This window comes from Theropithecus gelada, chromosome 9, assembly GCF_003255815.1.
Source record: "Theropithecus gelada isolate Dixy chromosome 9, Tgel_1.0, whole genome shotgun sequence".
Lineage (NCBI taxonomy): Eukaryota > Metazoa > Chordata > Mammalia > Primates > Cercopithecidae > Theropithecus > Theropithecus gelada.
Window position 1 is genome coordinate 95,277,134 of NC_037677.1, and position 26,336 is coordinate 95,303,469.

General features: G+C 36.3%; 1 protein-coding gene across 4 annotated transcripts in view; it reads right to left on the reverse strand.

The window, feature by feature from the left end:
• Nucleotides 1-26,336, reverse strand: part of HPSE2 (heparanase 2 (inactive)) — a 779,029-nt gene that overhangs the window by 284,520 nt on the left and 468,173 nt on the right. For 2 of the 4 annotated variants that reach the window (XM_025396835.1, XM_025396836.1), the window contains exon 4: nt 7,362-7,535. The exons of the other annotated variants lie outside the window; for them this stretch is intronic. In XM_025396835.1, the coding sequence (XP_025252620.1) occupies nt 7,362-7,535 (174 nt within the window). The remainder of the gene's footprint in view (nt 1-7,361; nt 7,536-26,336) is intronic. 4 annotated transcript variants of the gene reach the window in all.

Consider the following 26,336-nt stretch of genomic DNA (forward strand, 5'->3'; position numbering starts at 1 on the left):
GGAAGCATTTAATGTGGAAAGGAAAAACTGGTACCAGCCACTGCAAAAACATACCAAAATGTAAAGACCAATGACACTATGAAGAAACTGCATCAACTAATGGGCTAAACAACCAGCTAGCATCATAATGACAGGATCAAATTCACACATAACAATATTAACCTTAAATGTAAATGGGCTAAATGCCCCAATTAAAAGACACAGACTGGCAAATTGGATAGAGTCAAGACCTGTTGGTGTGCTGTGTTCAGGAGACCCATCTCAACTGCAAAGACAGACATAGGCTCAAAATAAAGGGATGGAGGAATATTTACCAAGCAAATGGAAAGAAAGAAAAAAAAAAAGCAGGGGTTGCAATCCTAGTCTCTGACAAAACAGAGTTTAAACAAACAAAGACAAAGAAGGGCATTACATAATGGTAAAGGGATCAATGCAACAAGAAGAGCTAACTATCTTAAACATATATGCACCCAATACAGGAGCACCCAGATTCATAAAGCAAGTTCTTAGAGACCTACAAAGAGACTTAGACTCCCACACAATAATAGTGGGAGACTTTAACACCCCACTGTCAATGCTAGACAGATCAACGAGACAGAAAATTAACAAGGATATTCAGGACTTGAACTCAGCTCTGGACCAAGCAGGCCCAATAGACATCTACAGAACTCTCCACTCCAAATCAACAGAATATACGTTCTTCTCAGCACCACATTGCATTTATTCCAAAATTGACCACACAATTGGAAGCAAAACACTCCTCAGCAAAAGAATGGAAATAATAATTAATAGATGCAGAAAAGTCCTTTGATAAAATTCAACACCCCTTCATTCTAGAAGCATTCAATAAACTAGGTATTGATGGACCATATCTCAAAATAGCTGTTTATGACAAATCCACAGCCAATATCATACTAATGGGCAAAAACTGGAAGCATGCCCTTTGAAAACTAGCACAAGACAAGGATGCCCTCTCTTACCACTCCTATTCAGCACAGTATTGGAATTTCTGGCCAGGGCAATTAGTCAAGAGAAAGAAATAAAGTGAATTCAAATAGGAAGAGAGGAAGTCAAATTATCTCCATATGCAGATGACATGATTGTATATTTAGAAAACCCCATCATCTCAGCCCCAAAACTCCTTAAGCTGATAAGCAACTTCACCAATGTCTCAGGATACAAAATCAGAGTACAAAAATCAGAAATATTCCTATACACCAATAATAGACAAACAGAGAGCCAAATCACGAGTAAATTCCCATTCACAATTGCTACAAAGAGAAAAAAGTACCTAGGAATCCAACTTATAAGGGATGTGAAGGACCTCTTCAAGGAGAACTACAAACCATTGCTCAAGAAAATAAGAGAGGACACAACAAACGAAAAAACCTTTCATACTCATGAATAGGAAGAATCAATATTGTGAAAATGGCCATACTGTTCAAAGTAATTTATAGATTCAATGTTATTCCTATCAAGCTACCATTGACTTTCTTCACAGAATTAGAAAAAAATACTTTAAATTTCATATTTCATATGGAGCTAAAAAAGAGCCCATATAGTCAGGACAATCCTAAGCAAAAAGAACAAAGCTGGAGGCATGATGCTACCTGATTTCAAACTATACTATGAGGCTACAGTAACCAAAACAGCATGGTACTGGTACCAAAACAGATATATAGACCAATGGAACAGAACAGAGGTCTCAGAAATAACATCACACATCTACACATCTACAAATAATATCACACATCTACACACATCTAACATCACACATCACACATCTACAATTTGTCAGCTTTGATAAACCTGACAAAAACAAGCAATGGGGAAAGGATTCCCTGTTTAATAAATGGTGTTGGGAAAACTGGCTAGCCATATGCAGAAAACTGAAACTGGACCCCTGGCTTACACCTTAAACAAAAATTAACTCAAGATGGATTAAAGATTAAACATAAGACCTAAAACCATAAAATCCCTAGAAGAAAACCTAGGCAATACCATTCAGGACATAGGCATGGGCAAAGACCTCATGACTAAAACACCAAAAGCAATTGCAACAAAAGCCAAAATTGACAAATGGGATCTAATTAAACTAACGAGTTTCTGCACAGCAAAAGAAACTATCATCAGAGTGAACAGGCAACCTACAGAATGAGAGAAAATTTTGGCAATCTATCCATCTGACAAAGGGCTAATATTCAGAATCTACAAGGAACTTAAACAAATTTACAAGAGAAAAACAAATGACCCTATCAAAAAGTGGGTGAAGGATATGAACAGACACTTTTCAAAAGAAGACATTTATGCAGCCAACAAAGATATGAAAAAACGCTCATCATCAGTGGTCTTTAGACAAACGCAAATCAAAACCACAATGAGATACCATCTCATGCCAGTTAGAATTACGATCATTAAAAAGTCAGAAAACAACAGATGCTAGAGAAGATGTGGAGAAACAGGAATGCTTTTACACTGTTGGTGGGAGTGTAAATTAGTTTAACCATTGTGGAAGAGAGTGTGGTGATTCCTCAAGGATCTAGAATAGAAATACCATTTGACCTAGCAATCTCATTACTGGAATATATACTCAAAGGATTATAAACCATTCTACTACAAAGACACACGCACACATATGTTTACTGTAGCACTATTCACAATAGCAAAGACTTGGAACCAACACAAATGCCCATCAATGATAGAGTGGATAAAGAGAATGTGGCACATATACACTATGGAATACTATGCAACCATAAAAAGAATGAGTTCATGTCCTTTGCAGTGACCTGGATGAAGCTGGAAGCCATCATTCTCAGCAAACTAATACAGGAAGAGAAAACCAAACACTGCATGTTCTCACTGCATGTTCTCTCTCATGAGTGAGAGGGAATGGGAGGGATATCATTAGGACAAATAACTAGGGTAGACGACAGGTTGATAGGTGCAGTAAACCACCATGGCATGTGTACACCTATGTAAAAAACCTACCCATTCTGCACATGCTAAAAAAAAAGAAAAGAAAAAAATACGTAAATACATCATACATTTATCCACCTAAACACAGACTAAAAGCTTAATAAATATTGAGGTAATGTATGAATCAAGCTGCTCTTCCAGAATCATAAGAATCATTATCTCCAACTTTCTAAGGTCAGAAACTTGATTTTACAAAATTACTTAGTAGACAGGCTCCAGAGAACTGAGTCATATAACTAAGTATTATAAGAGAATAATGCACGAATGTATATAGGTCAGGTTATGGGTATGAGTATATAAGATTGATTCAGTAATTAATTATAGTAGCTTTTACTTGCTTATAGAAATGGGCAGATGTATTTGGGAAGCACGTTTATAGTTCATAATGTAGTTCAGTGTTCATTCAATTAGAGGTATTGCATTATCTTAAGGTAATTTTTGTGATTAAGTATAGCCCTCTAAAGAACAAACACCATTTCCCTGAAATGGAGTTGGACTAGAATTTATATACACTTCCAGAGTTTGAGTCCCAGCTTCAAAATTTCTCCAGTTCTTTCTTACTTTAAATTCACCAATGGTTAAAATAAATGTAAAACTCTGTAACATTATGTCAATCAGTTACAGAGTTTACAATTTATGGACATTTCGGGAAATATTTTATATCCAAAGAAAGTAATTGTAAAAAAGTATGGTGTCAAGAAAGTCATTTTTTTTTTTTTGTTTTGCTTTTGATTTTCTTTTCTTTTCTCTTTTTTTTTGAGACAGGGTCTCACCATGTCACTCAGGCTCGAGTGCAGTGGCATGATCATGGCTCACTGCGGCCTTGACCTCCCAGGCTCAAGTGACCCTGTCTCCCAAGTAGCCAGGATCACAGGTGCATGCTACCATGCCCAGCTAACTTTCTAGTTTTTTGTAGAGATGGAGTCTTGCTATGTTGTGACTGGTGTCAAACTCCCGACCTCAAGCAATCCTCCCATCTTGGCCTCCCAAAGTGCTGGGATTACAGATGTGAGCAACCATGCCTGGCCGAAGAAAGTCATTCTTTCATATACTTTAACATCCTAAACTTTCTCATCTTTGCCTCTTGATATTGGGTATATCTTGCTTTTGTGGTCTGTAGCCCACACTATTCACTGCTTTCAAAGAAGAGGAAAAGAAGTAGGTTAGTCACTTAAAGTTTAGCCACTCTAGAAAAAACAATCAAAGAAACTTATACTTTGTTTTTTTCCAATGCTAGATTTGCTCTAGAGATAAAATACTTGTTAACATGGTGTAGGTATATGGAAAGATGAGTGATAAGAAGACTGACCTGTTCTATTGTCCCTTCCTGAATGTGAATATAATGATTAAATGATTACCTCTGTCCAAAAAGATAAGGTTACAAAGCAGAAAATGGCTAGAAGATTAGAGAAACATGTCCATGAAGATATTTTGAGGGGGAAGAGGCTGAATATAGAACACAGAATAGTTTTGAGCAGAATACTGCACATTGGATATCTTAAGAGAGATGATTTTAGTAAAGAAGAACTATCAGTAGTTGTAAAATGAATTAAAGAAACAGCAAAATAAATCTTCAAACTCTAAAATGTATTCTTTAAACTCTAAAATGTAGCCTTAATAAATGATTATTTATTATTTATCATTAATAATCATGCATTATCTATTAATCATGTATATGGTTACATAAAAAATAGAAATGCACTTTAACGGGAAAACACTAACTTTAGACTTTCTGACTAGAGATTCAAAATGACCTATAGAAACACACATTATTGGATATTTTTCACTTTATTGAATTATTTTGTTCTTTTCCTATCTATATTCCTATTTTTTATCAATGTCAGTGCCTTTTCTTCTCCTTATAAACAATTATTTGTTGTTGTTAAGCCCTGAGGAGGCGCTTTAAAAGATGATGATGGGAACCAAATGATGTGTGGCTAAAGTGTCTAAATAACATTTTTTAAAGTGTAATTAGCTCCCTTTCTGAACAATGTAGCATTGTCTGAAGGAAGGAGGTTGATGGGGAGGGGCAAGTTCTTACTTGTCTGGAATAGATGTATATGGAAAGATGTATATATTCTCTCCTCCAACCCACCCCCTCCACAAAATCACTCCAATTATGCCAATTGTAAATTTATTTAGTTTAACAAGCTCCTACACTCAGAGATGCCAAAAACCCTAGAATAATTATTCCCGTCAATCACGGGTAGGTAAGTTTTATTTAATCTGGGTGTATCTATTATTAGTTGAGATTTTTTACAAACCAGTTTTATGTAGGCAGCACAATAGTTTTACAAGAAAACCAAACAAAGCCTTTGGGCATGTATTCTCCAGTTCAACAAAAGACCTACCATTCTTTAGTGTCTGATACTTATCTCTTTTAACCATTATGCCCAATTGGTCTCTCACGGCAGGTGTCATGCCCTGTTTGAAGAATATTTTGCTCTGTTTGGAGAATAAAGCTAAGTTGGGCAGAGCCTGATATTTGAGGAGGGTAAGGTTAGGTGGGTGGTCATGAGTAGAAACATAAAATACCAAAAAATGTCAAAAAAATATAAATAGAAAATGGTATGGAAAGGGATCAGTGAAAGACTTTACTGACAATGTAATACTTTGGCCTACTCCAAAGCTGATCATATCATTCCTGCTTTGTTGTCAAATGTATGATACTCAGGCAAGTCTGGAATATGAAAACCCTCAGGCTATCCTAGCTGAGCCTCCTACAGTCATGGTATCCTCAGGTCAACTCAACAGGTCTCCATTTGGTCACTAACTATCCCCTAATTTCCACAGGTAAAGAAGAGAGAAAAGCAGAGAAAGAGGAAAGAAACGGAGAGCTACATTCCAGTTAGTGGCTACGGGTAGGAAGTTGGACATTTATTCTTTTCTTACCTTGCCATCTTATTTTGAGAAATCCAAATTCCAGGATGCAATAAATACACATGGGCACACACACACTCACACATATAGTGCTCCAAACAAATATGGGTTAGCTAAAGACATATAAGACTGTTAATGAAAATGCTGGAATGAATTTGCATCAGTAATTTTAAGAGAATTCTTGGTTTGTTTTGTTCTAAAGTATACCAAAAGGTATTTTAATCTGAGAATCACACATTTTCATATCTATACTATCAATAATTTTAACTATAATCCATATTGACTCAATATTACAGTCATGAAATCTACAGAATAACATATATGTCACAAATAAATATATATCATTGGGAATATAGCATGATTTAGGAAATATTTCTCCAAATTGTGCTCCATGGAATATTGTTCCATGGAATGAATGATAACTTATGCTACACACACACACACACACACACTTTAATGATTAAATAGGACTGGCTACATAATTTGTAGGGCCCCGTGAAAAATGAAAGTATGAGTCCCTTTGTTAAAAAAGCATTAAGAATTTCAAGATGGTGACTGCAGAGAATGAAAGCAATAATGGGTCTCTTCTCTTTTTTTCTTTTTTTTTTTTCTTTTGAGATGGAGTCTTGCTGTTTCCTGGGCTGGAGTACAGTGGCATGATCTCAGCTCACTGCAACCTTCGCCTCTCGGGTTCAAGCGATTCTCCTGCCTCAGCCTCCCAAGGAGCTGGGATTATAGGGGGCTGCCACCATGACCAGCTAATTTTTGTATTTTTAATAGAGACGGGGTTTCACCATGTTGGCCAGGCTGGTCTCAAACTCTTGACCTCGTGATCCACCTACCTAGGCCTCCCAAAGTGCTGGCATTACAGGCCTGAGCCACCACGCCCAGCCAAAAATGGGTCTTTTCTAAGCATGGGCCCTATGTGACAGCACAGGCTGCACACCCTTGAAACTAGCCTTGGTGAAATTGTTTAAGAAATGCTGGGTTAAAAAATGTCAAACAGATTTCTTTGCAACAAGACTTCTTATAGCTTTTTATATACTAATGTGTACTGTGATCCTTCAGGAGGTTCACATACTGTATAAAGGTCCTCAAATATATTTGACCAAAGCTCTTTTGAATTATTATTTTAGCAGGATCATCTTGTAGGACCAATGTTCCACAGAACACACATTGTAAAAGGTAGCTCAGGCTGTGCAAACAGGTTATAAAATCAATTTGTTAGTCATAAATCACTGTATATTTCCCATTTTGTGGCATTTTCCCCATATTTGGAATGAGGTAACTAGAGATAATTATAGATGCAAATGGTGTGTATTCACTAAATCTACTGTCCTTCACTATTTGGTCTTTTACCATTTGGAGAGTCAACTCAGTGGCCAAACATCACAAATGTTTTCTGGGCCAGGGCACTAGAGATGGTCTGATTGAGACTGTATCACAAGCCAACTTATTTTTCCCCTTTATTTTGTCAATTCAGAGGAAGTAACATCCTTACTTACCATTACCCAGTTCCCAAGAAATGTTGTACTTTTTGCTGGCGCTGTACTTCAACAGACTCAGGGCACTAGAACTGTTCCAGGAGTTATTGGGATTACGACGCAGTGCATTTAGAGCAAATATCAGGTGGAGTCCAGAGCAATCAGCAAAGTTATAAAGTTTGTCTAGAGACCTGGCTGGGAAGAAGCAGAGAAAGGCTTGTAACTTTCAAATCAACATTCCAACAAAAGGAAAATAGTAGCTAATATAAAAAGCCTTTCTATGAGCTTCCCACTAATAAGGAATAACACAGACAGGCTTCTAAAAGGGACTATTACCTCTTGGTCTGAGTACATTTCAAGATGACGTTTAGAAAGCAGCAGACAGGGCTGGGCGCGGTGGTTCACACCTGTAATCCCAGCACTTTGGGAGGCCAAGGTGGGTGAATCACCTAAGGTCGGGAGTTCAAGACCAGCCTGACCAACCTGGAGAAACCCCGTCTCTACTAAAAATACAAAATTACCGGGCGTGGTGGTGCACGCCTATAATCCCAGCTATTCAGAAGGCTGAGGCAGGAGAATTGCTTGAACCTGGGAGGCGAAGGTTGCGGTGAGCAGAGATTGCACAATTGCACTCCAGCCTGGGCAACAAGAGCGAAACTCCGTCTCACACACACACACAAAAAAAAAAAGAAAAAAAAAAAGCAGCAGCAGACAGATTTCCAGAGGTTGCAAATTGGCAACCAGATCTAGTCTGTCATATATTTTATTTAACAAAAAGTTGAATTGTTGATGTTTAAAAATGGGAAGATTTCACAAAGTAGCTGAATTTCTTAATTTTTCTAGAAAAGTCAGACAATATGGCACTGCTAGGTCCATATTCCTACAGGACATAGTAGGAATAATAGTCAGGGTACAAGGCCAGGAAGGATGACTGGCTGGTAAGTCTTGGAAAACAGCTCAGCCTAGTATGATTTCCAAAACTTTTCACTCAAGTCCAGATTTCTAATACTTCTGACAATGGAAATACTATGACCACTATTAGAAATATGTTCATTGCCAGGCGCAGTGGCTCACGCCTGTAATCCCAGCACTTTGGGAGGCCGAGATCGGGGGATCACGAGGTCAGGAGATCGAGACCATCCTGGCTAACATAGTGCAACCCCGTCTCTACCAAAAATTAGCTGGGCATGGTGGCGGGCGCCTGCAGTCCCAGCTACTCGGGAGGCTGAGGCAGGAGAATGGTGTGAACCCGGGAGGCAGAGCTTGCAGTGAGCCGAGATCATGCCGCTGCACTCCAGCCTGGGCAACAGAACGAGACTCCATCTCAAAATAAATAAATAAATAAAATAAATTTAAAAAAAAGAAATATGTTCATTATCAGGTTGATCCCAGATACCATCAACTCTATCACCATGTGTCTCTTATTTATCCCATTCCTTCATTTCAATTGCCACCATTCTTTTTCTGGCTGTCATTTACACTTGGATAACTTACTACAATTTCTGTACTTGCCTGTCTACTTCCAGATTCTTCCCATTCAGCCAATTCATCTTCCCCTAGTAACTCTCAGCCAGTTTTACTCAATCCTCAAAACCCTAGTGGATTTTCAAGACCATTTCCTTCCTTAATTCAAGGCTTCTACAACTCACCCATAATTTCCCCCTCAACTTTAGGCCTCCCTATTTCTCTTAATGAATTCTTTGTTGATGTCAGCCAGTTTATTTGTTAGGGAACTCCTTGCCCCATTGACCTTTGTTCTAATATTCTCCTTATTTGTCATGCTCTTATTCCTTTTTAAAACATATCCATATTTTACTTGTCCTTTTACACAGTGTATCCCAAGGTACGGATAACATGACTTCAGGTAGTAAACAGTTTTAAAAAGCTTCTTAGATTAATAATTACATAGAAGAGTTTACATTAACCCGTATTCATTAAACGTAAAGCAGAGTTTCTCAAATAGGGTTCTGTGAAACACTAGGGTTCCACAAGAGGTCACCAGAGGTTCTGCAAGAGATGATGCAGAGTGTCCAAGTTGCCCAATTAGCAATTTTTTTTATAGATCTTTTAGTCCTTTAAAAAGGAATCATTATCATTGGGTTGAGTATTTTATCAGTTTTTGAAGCAGGATATGGGAGGACTGCCATGTTCATCTTCTTATGTATACAAGAAAGTATTTCTTAAGAAGCACCAAGAACAAGGACAGAAATTGTCTCATTTCAGTTGGAAATAAAATGGATGTAAACCTATATCATACTCTACCCAGAATTGAGTAACTGGGCAACAACAACAACAAAAGGAATAAATTTCACATTCAGGAAATACATTTAATTATTATTTTTAGTTCCAAAATAACAATTAAAATTGCAATGCATTTATAGCTTAGTAAAGTGATCATGAAACCAGTATATTATAATTTTATAATTATCTATATGCTATTAGGTAAAAAAATAATTTTTTTCAAAGTCTCATATAAAATTGTATCACAGGCCATAATTTTATTCATATTGCTTTGATATATAGTTTTACTTGCTTTACTATTCAACCTCATTAATACATTTTTATATTCAAAATAATATTAAAGTGAATTCATAACCTTTATTTAAATTAAACCTAATAAACCTACCTTTAGAAAAATTTGATCCCATTGTGGCTTAAACTAGTTACTTAACAAAAACGAATTATGTTTACCTTATAAGATTTTCAAATTTATGAAAAGGAAATAATGAAATTAATTTCAAGAAAGACAGTTAACTACTCTTTTTTTATTTTCAATAACAGTTGTTTAAAAAGTCATTTTTAGTTTTAAATAGGACTTGCATTTACCATACCTCAGTAGTATTGATACAACAGAAATCTGTTTTAAGACTTTGAGGCCCACTTGTATAAGATACAATAAAAACCAGTAGGATTTTTTTGAAAAAGAAAAACTGAAGTTTCTTTTATCTATACCATTAGAATTGGTATCCTTTGTGGAGAGAGGGAAACTATGCAAAAAATAGGTTAAGAAACTGGCCAAACTAAACAGCTTTTAAAGAAAATATAACTCTCTGTTTAACAGAGCATTTGCAATATTGGATAATTATATATTTACAACTAAATAGTCACTCTAATATACTATGAGCTTTAGATATAATAACTTTTATCCAGAGGTTTCCCTGATTTTTGAGAATTATATTATAGATTACTAAAAAAATAATTTGAGTATTATAAGATCAACAGAGGTCCATTTTTAAGTCCTCTAATATTCATGTCATGAAAGTTATATTATTTTATCAGAAAAAAACTCAATATTCAATTAAATAACATTTTGTTCATCCATAGTTGCAACAACATCTTATAATCTATTAAGCATGCAATAAAATTACTTATTTTCATAATTTTTGGTTTCATTTATATATTAAAATCCAAATCAAATGTTTGCATCAAAATGTAATATGAATGACTGATATTCCTTTTGGATAGATTGATCCCATTTAAGTGGTCTTTTTCTAAAACTAATTATTTCCATATAATGAGTATTTACTGTATATGTTTCATATGTATTAGAAACACAAACACACATCAAACACAAAAGCATATCAAACCTGTGATTTCATGGATTTGATGGTTTAAGGCAAGGAAAAATGTATTTACGAAAAAAATGTGTCAACATGAAGAGCAGTATGGGAGAAACAGTATGGATAGTTTGTTCACATAGCAAAAATTGGGAACTAGAATGCTAAAAGTTTGGGAAATACTTCTTTAAGAATAAGTTTAAGTCCTGCCTCTTCCATGACGCCATTCCTGAACACACCAACCTCCTGAAAGTGATTTCAACTTTCTCTAAACTCCAGAGCTATACCATTTTTTGGCATCTCACTCCTCTGTAACATGATATTATCTTGGGATTTGCTTCTCGATTTATTCACTTCTCCAGAGTGAATGACTTGTTTTCCCAGTTAAACTGTGACATTTCTTAAGTCTGGTACCGTATCTTATATCCTTCATAGCATCTACCACACAGCAATTTTCTGCCTTAATATTATGCCAAAGAGTTCTCAAGGCCCAAATCCTTTTTGTTGCATAAAAGTGGTCTATAAGAAGTAGAAAGGGACAAAAGAGACATTTGTCTAAAATAATTATTGCTAGGCTTGTCGCAATGGCTCACGCCTGTAATCCCAGCACTTTGGGAGGCTGAGGTGGGTGAATCACCTGAGGTCAGGAATTCGAGAGCAGCCTGACCAATATGGTGAAACCTGTCTCTACTAATGATACAAAAAAATTAATTGGGCGTGGTGGCACATGCCTGTAATCCCAGCTACTCTACTCAGGAGGCTGAGGCAGGAGAATCGCTTGAATGTGGGAGGTGGAGATTGCAGTGAGCCAAGATCACGTCATTGCACTCCAGCCTGGGTAACAAGAACGAAAATAAGTCTCAAAAAGAATAATTATTGCTAATCTATGAAACATGTTATACAGTTTATTAGAAAAGTATTTATATTTGAATATAGAGAATTTAGTAGATACTCAACACATGTAATCTCCCTTCGAACATTTGCTCAGGTTCCATCAAAGCAAGTAGATACCCAAAGATGACTTTCTACTCCCTCTACCAGAGGGGGCCAATGCCTTTATGTTTTCTAGTCAGGCTGCATTAACATTTCACCAGCATATAATTCTACGAAGCATTGGGTAGTAGGCAGTTGAAGATGAGGAGCTGGGACTTGAGAAAGATGTAAAAGTATATAGGCTTGGGTGTCACTCAGTGCTGACAGTTGATGCTGTGAAAGTTCTTGAGATTTCTGAAGGGCAAGGTGGCTGAAGAGAAAACCTTAAGAAATGTCCACATATAAGGGTCATGGAGAACAACAATAACAACAACAAACAGAGAAGAAGAAGAAGCCAGATATGCCATCTTAAGGAACCCAAAAGAAGAGAGTTGAAGGAGGTGCTGTTTCATAATCGTAGGTGTTCATGACAAACTGAGGAGCAAAAGGACTGAGAAAAAAAAAGAAATTAGATTTAGGGTGTGATGAGAACTTAAAGAATGAGTAGATGAACAAGGAATAGATTCTGATACATTCAACTTACTTATTGAAGTTCTGTGGTGATAAAAGGAAGAAAAGAAACAAAATAGTAATGAGAGAAATACCAGATTTTTTTTTTAAAAATTCAAGATCCAAGAAAAGCCACCTCTTTAATAAAGCTAATCTCAGTTTTCTATTAGGAAAATGTAGATAAGGGTCAATGAATTCACACTAAGATATGAATGACAGATTATTTCTCTTAGTTTCCCTAGGACTTGACACTTTAAAAACCAAACAGACAAGCAATCCAACAAACAAAAAATTGGACATTCATTAACTTATTAATTTATTCAACAGATATTTATTAAGCACTTACTATGTGACAGGAACTATTATACACCATATATATCTGCATATATACATATATACATGCATATATATATCTGTATATATACATATATACATGCATATATATATCTGTATATATACATATATATAAGAAGATTATATAGTATATAATAGTGCCAGCTTTATGATGGTGCAAAACCAATGCACGTTCAGCAGAAATCGTACTTCAAGTACTCATACAACCATTTTGTTTTTCACTTTCAGTATAGTATTCAATAAATTACTTGAGATATTTTATACTTTATTGTAAGATAGGCTTTCAGTTAGATGATTTCGCCCAACAGTAGGCTGATGTAAGTGTTCTGAGCGCATGTAAGGTAAGCCAGGCTAAGCTATGATGCTAAGTAGGTTAAGGTGTATTAAATGCATTTTTGACTTACGATAGTTTCAACTTATGATGAGTTTATTGAGACATAACCCCATCATAAGTTGAGGAGCATCTGCATGTGGTATATATACACACATACATGTATATATACATGTGTATATATATACACACATACATGTATATATATACACACACGCGTACATGTGTATTATATACATACACACACACACACACTTATACACACATTTATATTGCAATGAGCAAAACAGAAAACAGGCCCCACCCTCATGGAGGTAACATTTAATGTGGCCAGCGGGGGAAGTAAAGCAGGGTAGGAGATAGTATAGAACCAATAGTAGCTAGTATGCTATTTTAGATAAGCATCACAATTAAGGTGTCATTTGATCAGAGACCCAGTGGAAGGAAGGGAGCAAGTCAAGTAGATAACTATGGAAAGAATTCCAGGCAGAGGGTCCCAGAGTAAGGGCAAAAAGGTCCAAGACAGGTGTGAGACTGATGAATGTGAAGAACACTGAGAGGCCGGTGTAGCTGCCCCAGAATGAATGAGAGGGAGAGCAGTAGGAGATGAGATCACAGTGGTAGCAGGGCTATGTCGTGTAGGGCCTTATTGGTCATTATAAGAACTTTGGCTTTTGCCCTCATTGACATAGAAGCCATTAGATGGTTTTGAATATGACCCAACTCACATTTTAAAATCATCACTCTGGCTACTGAGCTGAAGAGACTGAAGGAGGTGGGAAGAGTAAGGGTGAAAGCAAGGAAATTAGGAATCTATAGCAATAATTGAAGCAAGGGATCATTGTGGCTTGGACCAGGGTGGTAGCAGCAGAGTGGTAGAAGTGGTTGGTTTCTCGGGATGTTTTAAAGGTTGAGCCAGTAAGATCTGCTGAATGATTGGAATATGGTGCGTGAGAAAAAAAGAGTCAAGAAACTCTGAAGTTTTTGGCTTAAGCAACAGAAAGATAAACTTGCTATTTATGAAGGAAGTGTGAAAGATTGGGAGAAGAGAGAAGGAGAAGGCCAAGATAAGAATTTGGGTTTGGGGCATGTTGAGTTTGTAATGTCTTTAGATGTATAGGTAAAGAATTTGAGTGGGCACAATATGCAAATCCGGAGTTAAGCGGTGAGATGTGGATGGAAAGTATAAAGCTGACCAAGCAACACATTTTCAAAGGTTGGGAGAGGTAGAGAACCTTTCACTGGAAAGAAGAGAGACAGGAGCTGTCACAGGGATCTTCCAGTTTACAGATGCCAATGTCATCAACGTGGCTTAGTTTCCCTCCCAGCTCTTCCCCTTCTTCCCTTTAATGCTGAGCATCTACTTGAGACTCACCTTCCTTGATTCCCTATTCAGGATTAACTTCCCACCTTTTTATCCTACTTTTGTTACGTATTTCCCTCAAAGTCACAGCTATCCTACTTTTCCCTCCATTATTTGACAGAGACTATAAACATTTTCTTCATGTTTTATAAGCTACTATGCAAACAAAGCTTATAGACATGGCCCCAGCCCTCACTTTCCAAATTGATGGCCCCCTCTAAGCTCCTCTTCCATAGAAATGATGGAGCCACAGCTGTTACCTGGGAATTAAATTGGCACAAATTTTTACCAGACTAGTGTTTGAGACCAAGTATATGCAAGTATCACACTGAAAACATAGTTAATTTGTTTTAAGGACTCAGTTCAATACTGCTTTTTTCTTAATTGGCAAAAATAACTCTAATACCCCTTTGTGACTATTTTATTCTTTTGCAACCTTCACATGAAGAAAGAGTGTTTTTTCTGTGTGGTTAAGAACTTGGGCACATGATCCAGACCCTTAGCTCTTGGAAGACAGTGCTGTTGACTCCAGAAGGAAAAATGGGTGCCTATAGAACAGTGTCAACCTATTCTAATTGTGAGCATGTGAGAATATGTACAGATTATCAAGTCATATGATCAACAAAATGTAGAGACTGGACATACTTGAACAGAATACGATACTTTGATGTTAGGCCTCTGAGGACAGCTTCCCCATAATTCCCCAAGAGGAAAAAACATGCAATGGAAAGGGGCCTATTTGGAGTTGGACTAATACTAGGGATGACATCTTAAGTATTGAGTTATTAAGAAGCTTTAATGTATTGTGATAGAACTCAAGAAGCAAAATCAGAAGCCAAAACTACTGAGAAGTTAAAATTTAAGGGTTTACTTCTGTGGAAAGATTTTTTTAAAAATAAGACTTTAATGCTATTGCTTAACTCTTCTACATAAACTCTGTTCTTTTTTAAACACAATTCTCAATATTTCTATGAGTGTATTCTATGTATCTTTTGGAGGGAACAGGCTCCCTTCTCACTGCTCTTAATACAACCTTGCATTTGGTTGTAGTGAGACAAAGAACATTTGAATTCTTCTTATCTAGGTTCATGAAAGGAATTTTCAGGCTCTGAAAAATAAACACTATTATGAAAAGGATAGAAAAATATGTGACTGTGACAAAGACACATTCTGTAAGGAAAAAAGTCATAAAAACTTGGAAACAAAAGAGCTGCATAAGAAAGTCAAGTCCAATATGAAATAAACTAAAATGTGATATAGTCTTAAGCAGTCAAAAGAGTACAAAGTAAAGAGAAATAATTTGACCTTGACGATAGGAAGATTCTTTGAGTAGTCTATGGGTTTTAATATTAGATATACAGTGGAAAATGTTAACCTAACACAGATCTTGTCCCAACAGTAAATGACATTTATATTGTCATAATTATATAAATACTTTTTATTGCTTTTTGATATGTAGCTACTTTCTGCAGAAAAGTATAAATAATTTAACTGGGATTACAGAACAAAATGTAATAACACCAATGATAAAGTAAAAATAAATGTGTTACTGAAAATTGCAAGAATCTTGAAAGGGGGTAGGGGAAATAGATACAAGGGCATCAGTATTAATATTCTCATCTTACAGAGCTGTAAAAGCATCAAGAAATACTGTCAAAAGACCAAAAAGATATCTGCACTCCCATGTTTATCACAGCACTATTTACAGTAGCCATGACATGGAATCAGCCTAAGTGTCCATCAACAGATGAATGGATAAAGAATACGTAGCATACATACACAATGGAATAATACTCAGCCATAAAAAGAAAAAAATCCTGCCATTTGTGACAACATGGATGAACATGGAGGACAGTACGTGAAGTGAAATAAGCCAGGCACAGAAAGACAAATACTGCATGATTTTACTCATATGTGGAATCTAAAATAAGTTGATCTCAAAGAAGCAGAGAGTAGAATGGTGGATACCATATGCTGAGGACTTTAGTTGGGAGGTGGGGATGAGGAGGTGTTGATTAAAGGATACATAATTACAGTTACATAGGAGGAATAATTTCCAAGAGATCTATTGTAGAGCAAGGCAACTATAGTTAATACATTGTATTCTGTAAAAACATAAAGAGAACAGATGTTATGTATTCTCACTACAAAAATGATAAGTATGTGAGAAAAAAAGTCAGGTAATGACAAGTGCTGGTGTGGGTAAGAGAAATTGGAACCCTTTGCATTGCTGGTGGGAATGTAAAATGCTGCAGCCTCTGTGGAAAACAGGGGTGGTTTCTCAAAAAGCTAAATCTAAAATTACCATATGATTCAACAATTTCACTCCTAGGTATATATCCAAAAGAACTGACAGTGGGGACTCAAAAGGATACTTGTACTTCAATGTTAATAGCAGCATTATTCACAATAGTCAAAAAGATGGAAAAAGTCAAGTGTCCATTACTAATAAATATATAAACAAAATGTGGTATATCAATACATTGGAATATTATTCACCCATAAAAAGGAATGAAGCACTTTTGCTGGCACCTTCCATCAGAGTATTGTGGCCAGCAGACTGGAAACATATTGGCCCCTCCAGAACAGCAAGTGCTTAACCTCAGGGGCCAGAGGACAAAGCCTTGGGCCTGGTACCAGCCCCCAGGGTTAGAGCATGCAGCCCAGAAATGCTTAGCTGAGCCTTAGCCCCTGAAATCCAGAAAGGAAACCAGTCAGCTGAATCCAGCTTATACCACAGTCAAACCTTCAAAGGCATCAAAGAATATAAAAGCAAAAAAACCCTATCCAAATGACAGTGACTTCAAAATTAAAGGAACATCAGCACCCACAGATGAGAAAGAAGCAGTATAGGAACTCTGGCAACTCAAAAAGCCAGAGTGTCTTCTTACCTCCAAATGACCACACTAGCTTCCCAGCAATGGTTCTTAACCAGGCTGAAATGGCTGAAGTGAGATATAGAATTCAGAATCTGGATTGCAATGGAGATCATTGAGATTCAGGAGAAAGTCGAAACCTAATCCAAGAAATCTAAAAAATCCAATAAAATGATACAAGAGTTGAAAGATGAAATAGTCATTTTAAGAAAGAACCAAACTGATCTGATAGAGTTGAAAAACTCACTACAAGAATTTCATGATACAATCTGGAAGTATTAACAGCAGAATAGATCAAGCTGAGGAGAGAATCTCAGAGCTTGAAGGCTAGTTCTTTGAATCAAGTCAATCAGACAAACATAGGGAAAAAAGAATACAAAGTAATGAACAAAACCTCTGAGAAATATGAGATTATGAAAAAGACCAAATCTATGACTCACTGGCATTCCTGAAAGAAGGAGAGAGAGAGAGAGCAAGCAACTTGAAAAACATATTTGAGGATTTTCTCCATGAAAACTTCCTCAACCTTGCTATAGAGGTTGACATTTAAATTTAGGAAATTCAGAGAACCCCTGTAAGATACTATCCAAGAAGACCATCTCCAAGGCACACAGTCATCAGATTCTTCAAGGTCAATGTGAAAAAAATATATATTAAAAGCAGCTACAGAGAAAGGGTGGGTCACCTACAGAGGGAACTTTATCAGGCAAACAGCAGACCTTTCAGACCTTTCAGCAGAAACTCTATGAGCCAGAAGAGATTGGGCATCTGTAGTCAGCATTCTTAAAGAAAAAAAATTCTAACCCTAAATTTCTTTTCTTTAAGAATGCTGACTACAGGTGCCCAATCAAGCCAAACTAAGATTCATAAGCAAAAGAGAAATAAAATCCTTTTCAGACAAGTAGAAGGTAAGGGAATTTGTTACCACCTGACCTTCCTTAAAAGAGGTTCTTAAGGGAGTACCAAACATGAAAATAAAAGACTGTTTTACTGGTCATTACAAAAACACATTTGATTGACACTATAAAGCAACTACCCAATCAAGTCTGCATAAACATCAGCTAATAACAAGGTGACAGGATCAAATCTATACATGTCAATGGTAACCATGAATGTAAATCAGCTAAATGCCCCACAAAAAAGGCACAAAGTGGCAAGTAGGATAAAGAAGCAAGACCCAACTGTATGCTGTATTCAAGAGACCCATCTCACATGCAATGACTCATAGGCTTAAAGTAAAGAGATGGGGAAAAATCTACCAAGCAAAGAGAAAACAAAAAAGAGTAAGGGTTGCTATTCCAATTCAAGACAAAATGGACTTTAAACCAACAATGATCAGAAAAGACAAAGAAAGGCATTACATAACGAAAAAAGGGTCATTCAACAAGAAGACTTAAATATCCTAAACATACATGCACTCAACACTGGAGCACCCAGATTCATAAAACAAGTTCTTAGAGAACTATGAGGAGATTTAGATACTCACACAATAATAATGGGGAACTTCAACACCCCACTGACAGTATTAGATCATCAAGGCAGAAAACTCCAAAGATATTTGAGAACTAAAACTCAGCCCTTGACCAAATGTACCTAACAGATATCTACAGAACACTCCACCCAACAACCACAGAATATACATTCTTCTCATTTGCACATGGCACATATTCTATAATAGACCACATGCTCTGTCATAAAACAATTTTCAAAAATTAAAAAAAAAAATCATATCACCCACCCTCTCAGATCACAGTGCAATATAAATAGCAATGAATACTAAAAAGATCTCTTGGCCGGGTGTGGTGGCTCATGCCTGTAATCCCAGCACTTTGGGAATCTGAAGAGGGCGGATCACGATGTCAAGAGATCGAGACCATCCTGGCTAACATGGTGAAACCCCATCTCTACGAAAAATACAAAAATTAGCTGGGCATAGTGGCGCATGCCTGTAATCTGAGTTACTCAGGAGGCTGAGGTAGGAGAATTGCTTGAACCAGGGAGCTGGAGGTTGCAGTGAGCCAAGATGGTGCCACTGCACTCCAGTATGGCAACCAAGCGAGACTCTGTCTCAAAAAATAAAAAACAAAACAAACAAACATAAATATAAAACAAAATAAAAAACAAAACAAAAAAAGATCTCTCAAAAGCATATAGTTACATGGAAATTAAACAACCTGCTCCTGAATGACTTTTAGGTAAGCAATGAAATTAAGGCAGAAATCAAGAAATTCTTTAAAACTAATAAAAACAAAAATACAACATACCAGAATCTCTGGGACACAGCTAAAGCAGTGTTAAGAAGAAAGTTTATAGCACTAAACACTCACATGAAAAAGGTAGAAATGTCTCAAATTAACAACCTAACATCACACCTAGAGGAATAAGGTAAACAAGAGTAAACCAATGCCAAAGCTAGCAGAAGAAAATAAATAACCAAAATCAGAGCTGAACTGAATGAAATTGAGATGTGAAAAACCATACAAAATATCAATAAAACTAAAAGTTTGTTTTTTGAAAGAATAATATTGATAGACCACTAGCTAGACTAATAAAAAAATGAAAGAAAGAAGATTCAAATAGACACGATCAGAAATGACAAAGGGGACATTACCACTGAACCCACAGAAATAATAATTTAAAAAACCCTCAGAGACTATTATGAACACCTCTATGCACACAAACTAGAAAATCTAGAAGAACTGGATAAATTCCTGGAAACATACAACCTCTCATGATTGAACAAGGAATAAATTGAAACCCTGAACAGATCAATAACAAGTTCTAAAATTGAATCAGTAGTTACAAGCCTATCAACCAAAAAAAAAAAAAAAAAAAAAGGCCCTGGACCAGAAGGATTTACAGCCAAATTCCACCAAACATATAAAGAAGACCAGGTACCAATCATACTGAAACTATTCCAAAACATTCAGGAGAAGAACTTCTTCTCTGACTCATTCATGAGGCCAGAATCATTCTGGTACCAAAACCTGGCAGAGACAAAACAAAAAAAGGAAACTTCAGGCCAATGTCTGTAACGAACATAGATGCAAAAATCCTCAACAAAATACTAGCAAACTAATCTGGCAGCACATCAAAAAGTTAATCCACCACAATCAAGTAGGCTTTATTTCTGGGATGCAATGTTGCATATTCATACACAAATTAATAAATGTGATTCATCACATAAATAGAACAAAAAACAAAACCCACATAATCATCTCAATAGACACTGAAAAGGCTTTCCATAAAATTCAACATCCTTCATGTTAAACACCCTCAACAAAGTAGGCATCAAGAAATATATCTCAAAATAACGAAAGCCATCTATGACAAACCCATGGCCAGTAATATATTGAACAGACAAAAACTAGAAGCATTTCCCTTGAGAACAAGAACAAGATAAGAATGGTCACTCTTAGCACCTCTATTCAACATAGTACTGGAAGTCCTAGTCAGAGCAATCAGGTAAGAGAAAGAAACAAAATGCATCTAAATGAGAAGAGAGGAAGTTCAAATGATCTCTCTTCACAGACAATATGATTCTATACCTAGAAAACCCTAAAGACTCCACCAAAAGGCTCCCAGAATGGATAAACAACTTCAGTAAAGTTTCAGGATACAAAATCAATATAAAAAAATAGTAGGATTTCTATACACCAACAATGTCCAAGCTGAGAGCCAAATCAAAAATGCAATCCCATTCACAATAGCCACAAAAAAATTATAAAACGCCTAGGAAGACCGTTAACCAGGGATATGAAAGATCTCTACACCAAGAATTACAAAACGCTGCTGAGAGAAATTAGAGACAACACAAATATTAATAAATGGAAAAATATTTCATGCACATGGATAGTAAGAATCAATATTGTTAAAATAGCCATACTGCCCAAAGCAATTTACAGATCCAATGCTACTCCTATCAAACTATCAAGGACATTTTCCATAGAATTAGAAAAAAAAATTTTAAAATTCATATGGAACAAGAAAGAGCCCAAATAGCCAAAGCAATCCTAAACAAAAAGAACAAAGCCAGAAGCATCACCTTACCTGACTTCAGATTATACCACAAAGCTACAAAAACCAAAACAGCTTAGTACTGGTACAAAAACTGACAAATAGGCCAAAGGAATGGTTACAATACTGAGAAATAAAGCTGCACATCTACAACCATCCAATTTTCAACAAATGTGACAAAAACAAGCAATGAAGAAAAGACTGCCTGTTCAATAACTGGTGCTGGGATAACTGTCTAGCCATATGCAGAAAATTGAAACTGAACCCCTTCTTTCCACCATATAAAAAATCAACTCAAGATGGGTTAAAGATGTAAATGTAAAATGTAGAACTATAAAAACCCTAGAAAAAGACCTAGGATATAGCATTCTGGACATATGCCCTGGCACAGATTTCACGATGAAAACTCCAAAAGCAATTACAAAAAAAAAAAAAGAAAATTGACAAATGGGACCTAATTAAACTAAAGAGCTTCTGCACAGCCAAAGAAAACTATCAGCAAAGTAAACAGATAACCTACAGAATGGGAGAGAATATTTGCAATGAATGTATCCAAAAAAGGTCTAATATCCAGAATATATAAGGAACTTGAACAAATTAACAAGCAAAACCCAAACAATCCCACTAAAAATTGGGCAAAGGGCATGAGCAGACACTTCTCAAAAGAAGACATACACATGGCCCACAAGCATATAAAGAAATGCTCAACGCATCACTAATCATTAGAGAAATGCAAATCAAAACCACAATGAGACATCATGTCATACCAGTCAGAATGGCTATTATTAAAATGTCAAAAAATAACAGATGCTGGTGAGGTTGTGGAGAAAAATGAATGCTTATACACTGTTGGTAGGAATGCAAATTAGTTCAGTCATTGTGGGAAGCAGTTTGGAGATTTCTCAGATAATTTAAAACAGAACTACCATTTGACACAGTAATACCTTTACTGGGTATACACCCAAAGGAATATAAATTATTCTACCATAAAGATACATGCATGCATATGTTCAATGCAGTGCCAGTCACAACAGTGAAGACCTGGAATCAACCTAAATGCCCATCAATGGTGGACTGGATAAAGAAAGTGTGGTACATATACAGCATGAAATACTATGCAGCCACAAAAAGAATGAGTTCATGTCCTTTGCAGCAACATGGATAGAGGTGGAGACCATTATCCTAAGTGAATTAATGCAGGAACAGAAAACCAAACACTGCACATTCTCACTGACATGTGCAGTGAGTAGTATACATGGACACAAAGAAGGGAAAAAATGACACCAGGGCCTACTTGAGGGTGGAGTGTGGGAGGAGGGTGAGGATGGAAAAACTACCTATTGGGTGCTATGCTTATTACCCGAGTGATAAACTAATTGGTATGCCAAACACTCATGACACACAATTTACCCATGTAACAAACCTGCACATGTATCCTCTGAACCTAAAATAAAAGTTGGAAGAAAAAGTAATTGCCCAGACCAATGTCAATACACTTTTCTCCTGTGATATCTTCTAGTAGTTTTACAAGTTTTGGGTCTTATTGTTTTCATTTTTCATCCATTTTGAATTACATTTTGCATATGGTGTTAGATAAGGATCCAATTTCATTCTTCAGTGTGTGTATACCCAGTATCCCAACACCATATATTAAAGACATTATCTGTTCCCCATTGTGAGTTCTCAGCACCCTTGTTAAAGATCAGTTGACTAAAATGTGTGGGTTTATTGCTGGGTTCTCTGTTCTGTTACATTGGTCTATATGTCTATTTTTATGCCAGAACCATTCTCTTTGTATCAGTTTAGCTTTGTAATAATATTTTGAAATCAGAGAGTGTGATGTCTCCAACTTTGTTCTTCTTGCTCAAGATGGCTTAGACTATTCGGGGTCTTTTGTGGTTCCATGTGAATTTTAGAATAGTATTTACTATTTCTGTGAAAAATGCCATTGGAATTTTGATATGAATAGAATTGAATCTGTAGATGGCTTTTTGTAGTAGTGACATTTTAACAATATTAATTATTTGAATTCATAAACATGGGTATCTTCCCATTTATTTGTATCATATTCATTTCTTTCATCAATGTTTTATAGTTTTTAGTATGCAAATCTTTCACCTTTTTGGTTAATTTTATTCTTAAGTATTTTGGTCTGATGCTATTGCAAATGGGGTTTTAAAAAATATCATTTTCAGATAGTTTGTTGTTAATATATAGAAACATTACTGACAATTGTATGTTGATTTTATATCCTGTAATCTGTACTGAATTCATTTATTAGTTCTAACAGATTTTTAGTGAAGTCTTCAGGGTTTTGCCTATATAAAATGATGTCATCTGTAAACAGACAATTTCACCTTTTCCTTTTTATTAATAATTTGTTTATGATTTAGTCTTGTTAGGTTTTATTTCTTTTTTGTTGTCCACTTGGTCTGGATAGGACCTCTAGTACTATGTTGAATATAAGTGGTAACAATGGACATCCTTGTCTTGTTTGTAATCTGAGAAAAAAAGCTTTTGGCTTTTCACAGTTGAATATGATTTTGGCTGTGGGTATATCATATATGACTTTTATCATGTTGAGATACATTCTTTGTATATCAATTCATTTAGAGTTTTATCATAAAGAATGTTGAATTTTATCCAATAATTTTTTTCTGCATCTATTGAGATGATCACATGGTTTTTGACCTTTAGTCTGTTAATATGGTATATCACATTTAGTGATTTGTGTATACCGAACAACTTGCATCTTTGGAATAAATCCCACTTGATCATGATAAATTCGTCTCTAATTGTGCTGTTAAACTTGCTTTGCTAGTATTATTGAGAATTTTTGCATTTTTGTTCATCAGCGATACTTTCCTATAATTTTCTTTTCTTTTGGTGACCTTGTCCAGCTTTGGTATCAGGTCTTTGATATCAGCTTTGGTATCACTAAAGCTGGTCTCATAAAATGGCTTTGGAAGTGTTCCCTCCTCTTCAATTTTTTGGATGACTTTGAGAAGGTTTGGTATTCATTCTTTAAATGTTTGGTAGAGTTCCCTTGTGAATCCATCTGGTCCTGGGCTTTACTTTGTTGGAATGTTTTTGACAACTGACAGAATCTTACTTATTATTGGTCTGTTCAGATTTTCTATTTGTTTATGGTTTAATCTTCATAGATTGCATGCTTCCAGAAATTTCTCCATTTTGTCTAGGTTATCCAATTTGTGGTGTACAATTGCTCGTAGCAGTCTCTTATAATCCTTTATATTTCTTTTTATTTTTGAGACAGAGTCTTGCTCTGTTGCCCAGGCTGGAGTGCAGTGGTGTGATCTCGGCTCACTGCAAGCTCTGCCTCCCAGGTTCACGCCATCCTCCTGCCTCAGCCTCCCGAGTAGCTGGGACTACAGGCGCCCACCACCACGCCTGGCTAATTTTTTGTATTTTTAGTAGAGACGGGGCTTCACCATGTTAGCCAGGATGGTCTCGATCTCCTGACCTCGTGATCCGCCCACCTCAGCCTCCCAGAGTGCTGGGATTACAGGTGTGAGCCACCACACCTGGCCAATCGTTTGTATTTCTATGGTATCAGTTGTAACGTCCCCTCTTTCATTTATAATTTTAAGTCTTCTCTTTCTTTTTTTTTTTTTAAGTCTAACATGGGAATAATAAAGATGAGAACAGAAATAAATGAAACAGAGATTAGAAAACCAGTAGAAAAGATCAAGGAAGCTAAGAGTTGGCTTTTTGAAAAGATGAACAAAATCAACAAAGCAACTCCTAGCTTTCTTGATCTTTTCTATTGGTTTCTTAATCTCTATTTCATTTACTTCTGTTCTTGTCTTTATTATTTCCTTCCTTCTGCTAACTTTCGGTTTCATTTATTCTTCTTTTTCTAATTCCTTGAGATAAAAAGTTTATTAAGATCTTTCTTTTTTCTTAATGTAGGCATTTATTACTATAAACTTCCTTCTTCATTTACAATTCTGACAGTGAAAATTTCAACATAAATTATTTACCCAGAAGAAAATAGCTCCCAAATAATGGGAGTTGACGTGACTGCCATTGTCAACCAATGTGGAGTAAGCCAACTACACTGTATATTTCATATTGACTACAATAAAATCTCTGGACAGAATACAAATGGCAACTACCTAAGAATTCTGAAAAGTAAACAGTAGCAAGCAGACTGGGGACTTAACTCACAGTCTGGACAATGATCTGTAATAAAGGTGAGTTTCATGGTCTTATGTTCTTCCTTTACCTCCGGTCTTTGACTAAGGGAAGGCCCAAGCGGCAGAACTGTGTGATAGGTGCTAAAAGTAGAAATTCTGAAAAACAAAGCATTATTTATAGCCATAGAATCAGAAAAAGATGCCCCCTCACATGCCAGACAGTTTGAGAATACTCATTTACCTTCCCTTCCCCTCCCCTTCCTTTCCCCCCCTTCCCCTCCCCTCCCCGCCCCTCTCCTCTTCTCCTCTCCTTTCCTTTCCTTCCCTTTCCTTTCTTCTCATTTCTCTCCCAGCCCTGCCCATAGGACTAGCCACTTACAGAGTTTTATGGCTATGACATTGATGACAGAGGCACCTAAAATCCTAAGAAGGGACTTATCTCTGCACAGAATAATTGAAAAATGGGACTTTGTTGCTCAAATAATGTGGAAGAATTTCCTTGTTAAAAAATCCCTCTTTCTCACCAGTTTGCCTCTAAAGCAGCCCCAGTCTCACAGAACTGAAAACCTGGCGTGGGCGGGGGGCAGGGGGGTGCTAAAACCCTGAGAAAAAAGATAATACATTTGGAGCAAAAGAAGTGAGGAAAAGTCTCTTAAATTCAGAGAGAGAGAGACAGAGAAAATGTTTGGGGTTGGAGGATTTCCAAGAAGAGAACACTGGAGAAGGGGACTCGTCTAATTCTGGGTATAAAACTCATCTAATTCTGTGTCTAAGAAATAGAAACCAAAAAATAGAACCAAACGAAAATTTTAGAGCTGAAATATATAATATTTGAAATAAAACCTTTACTTGATGG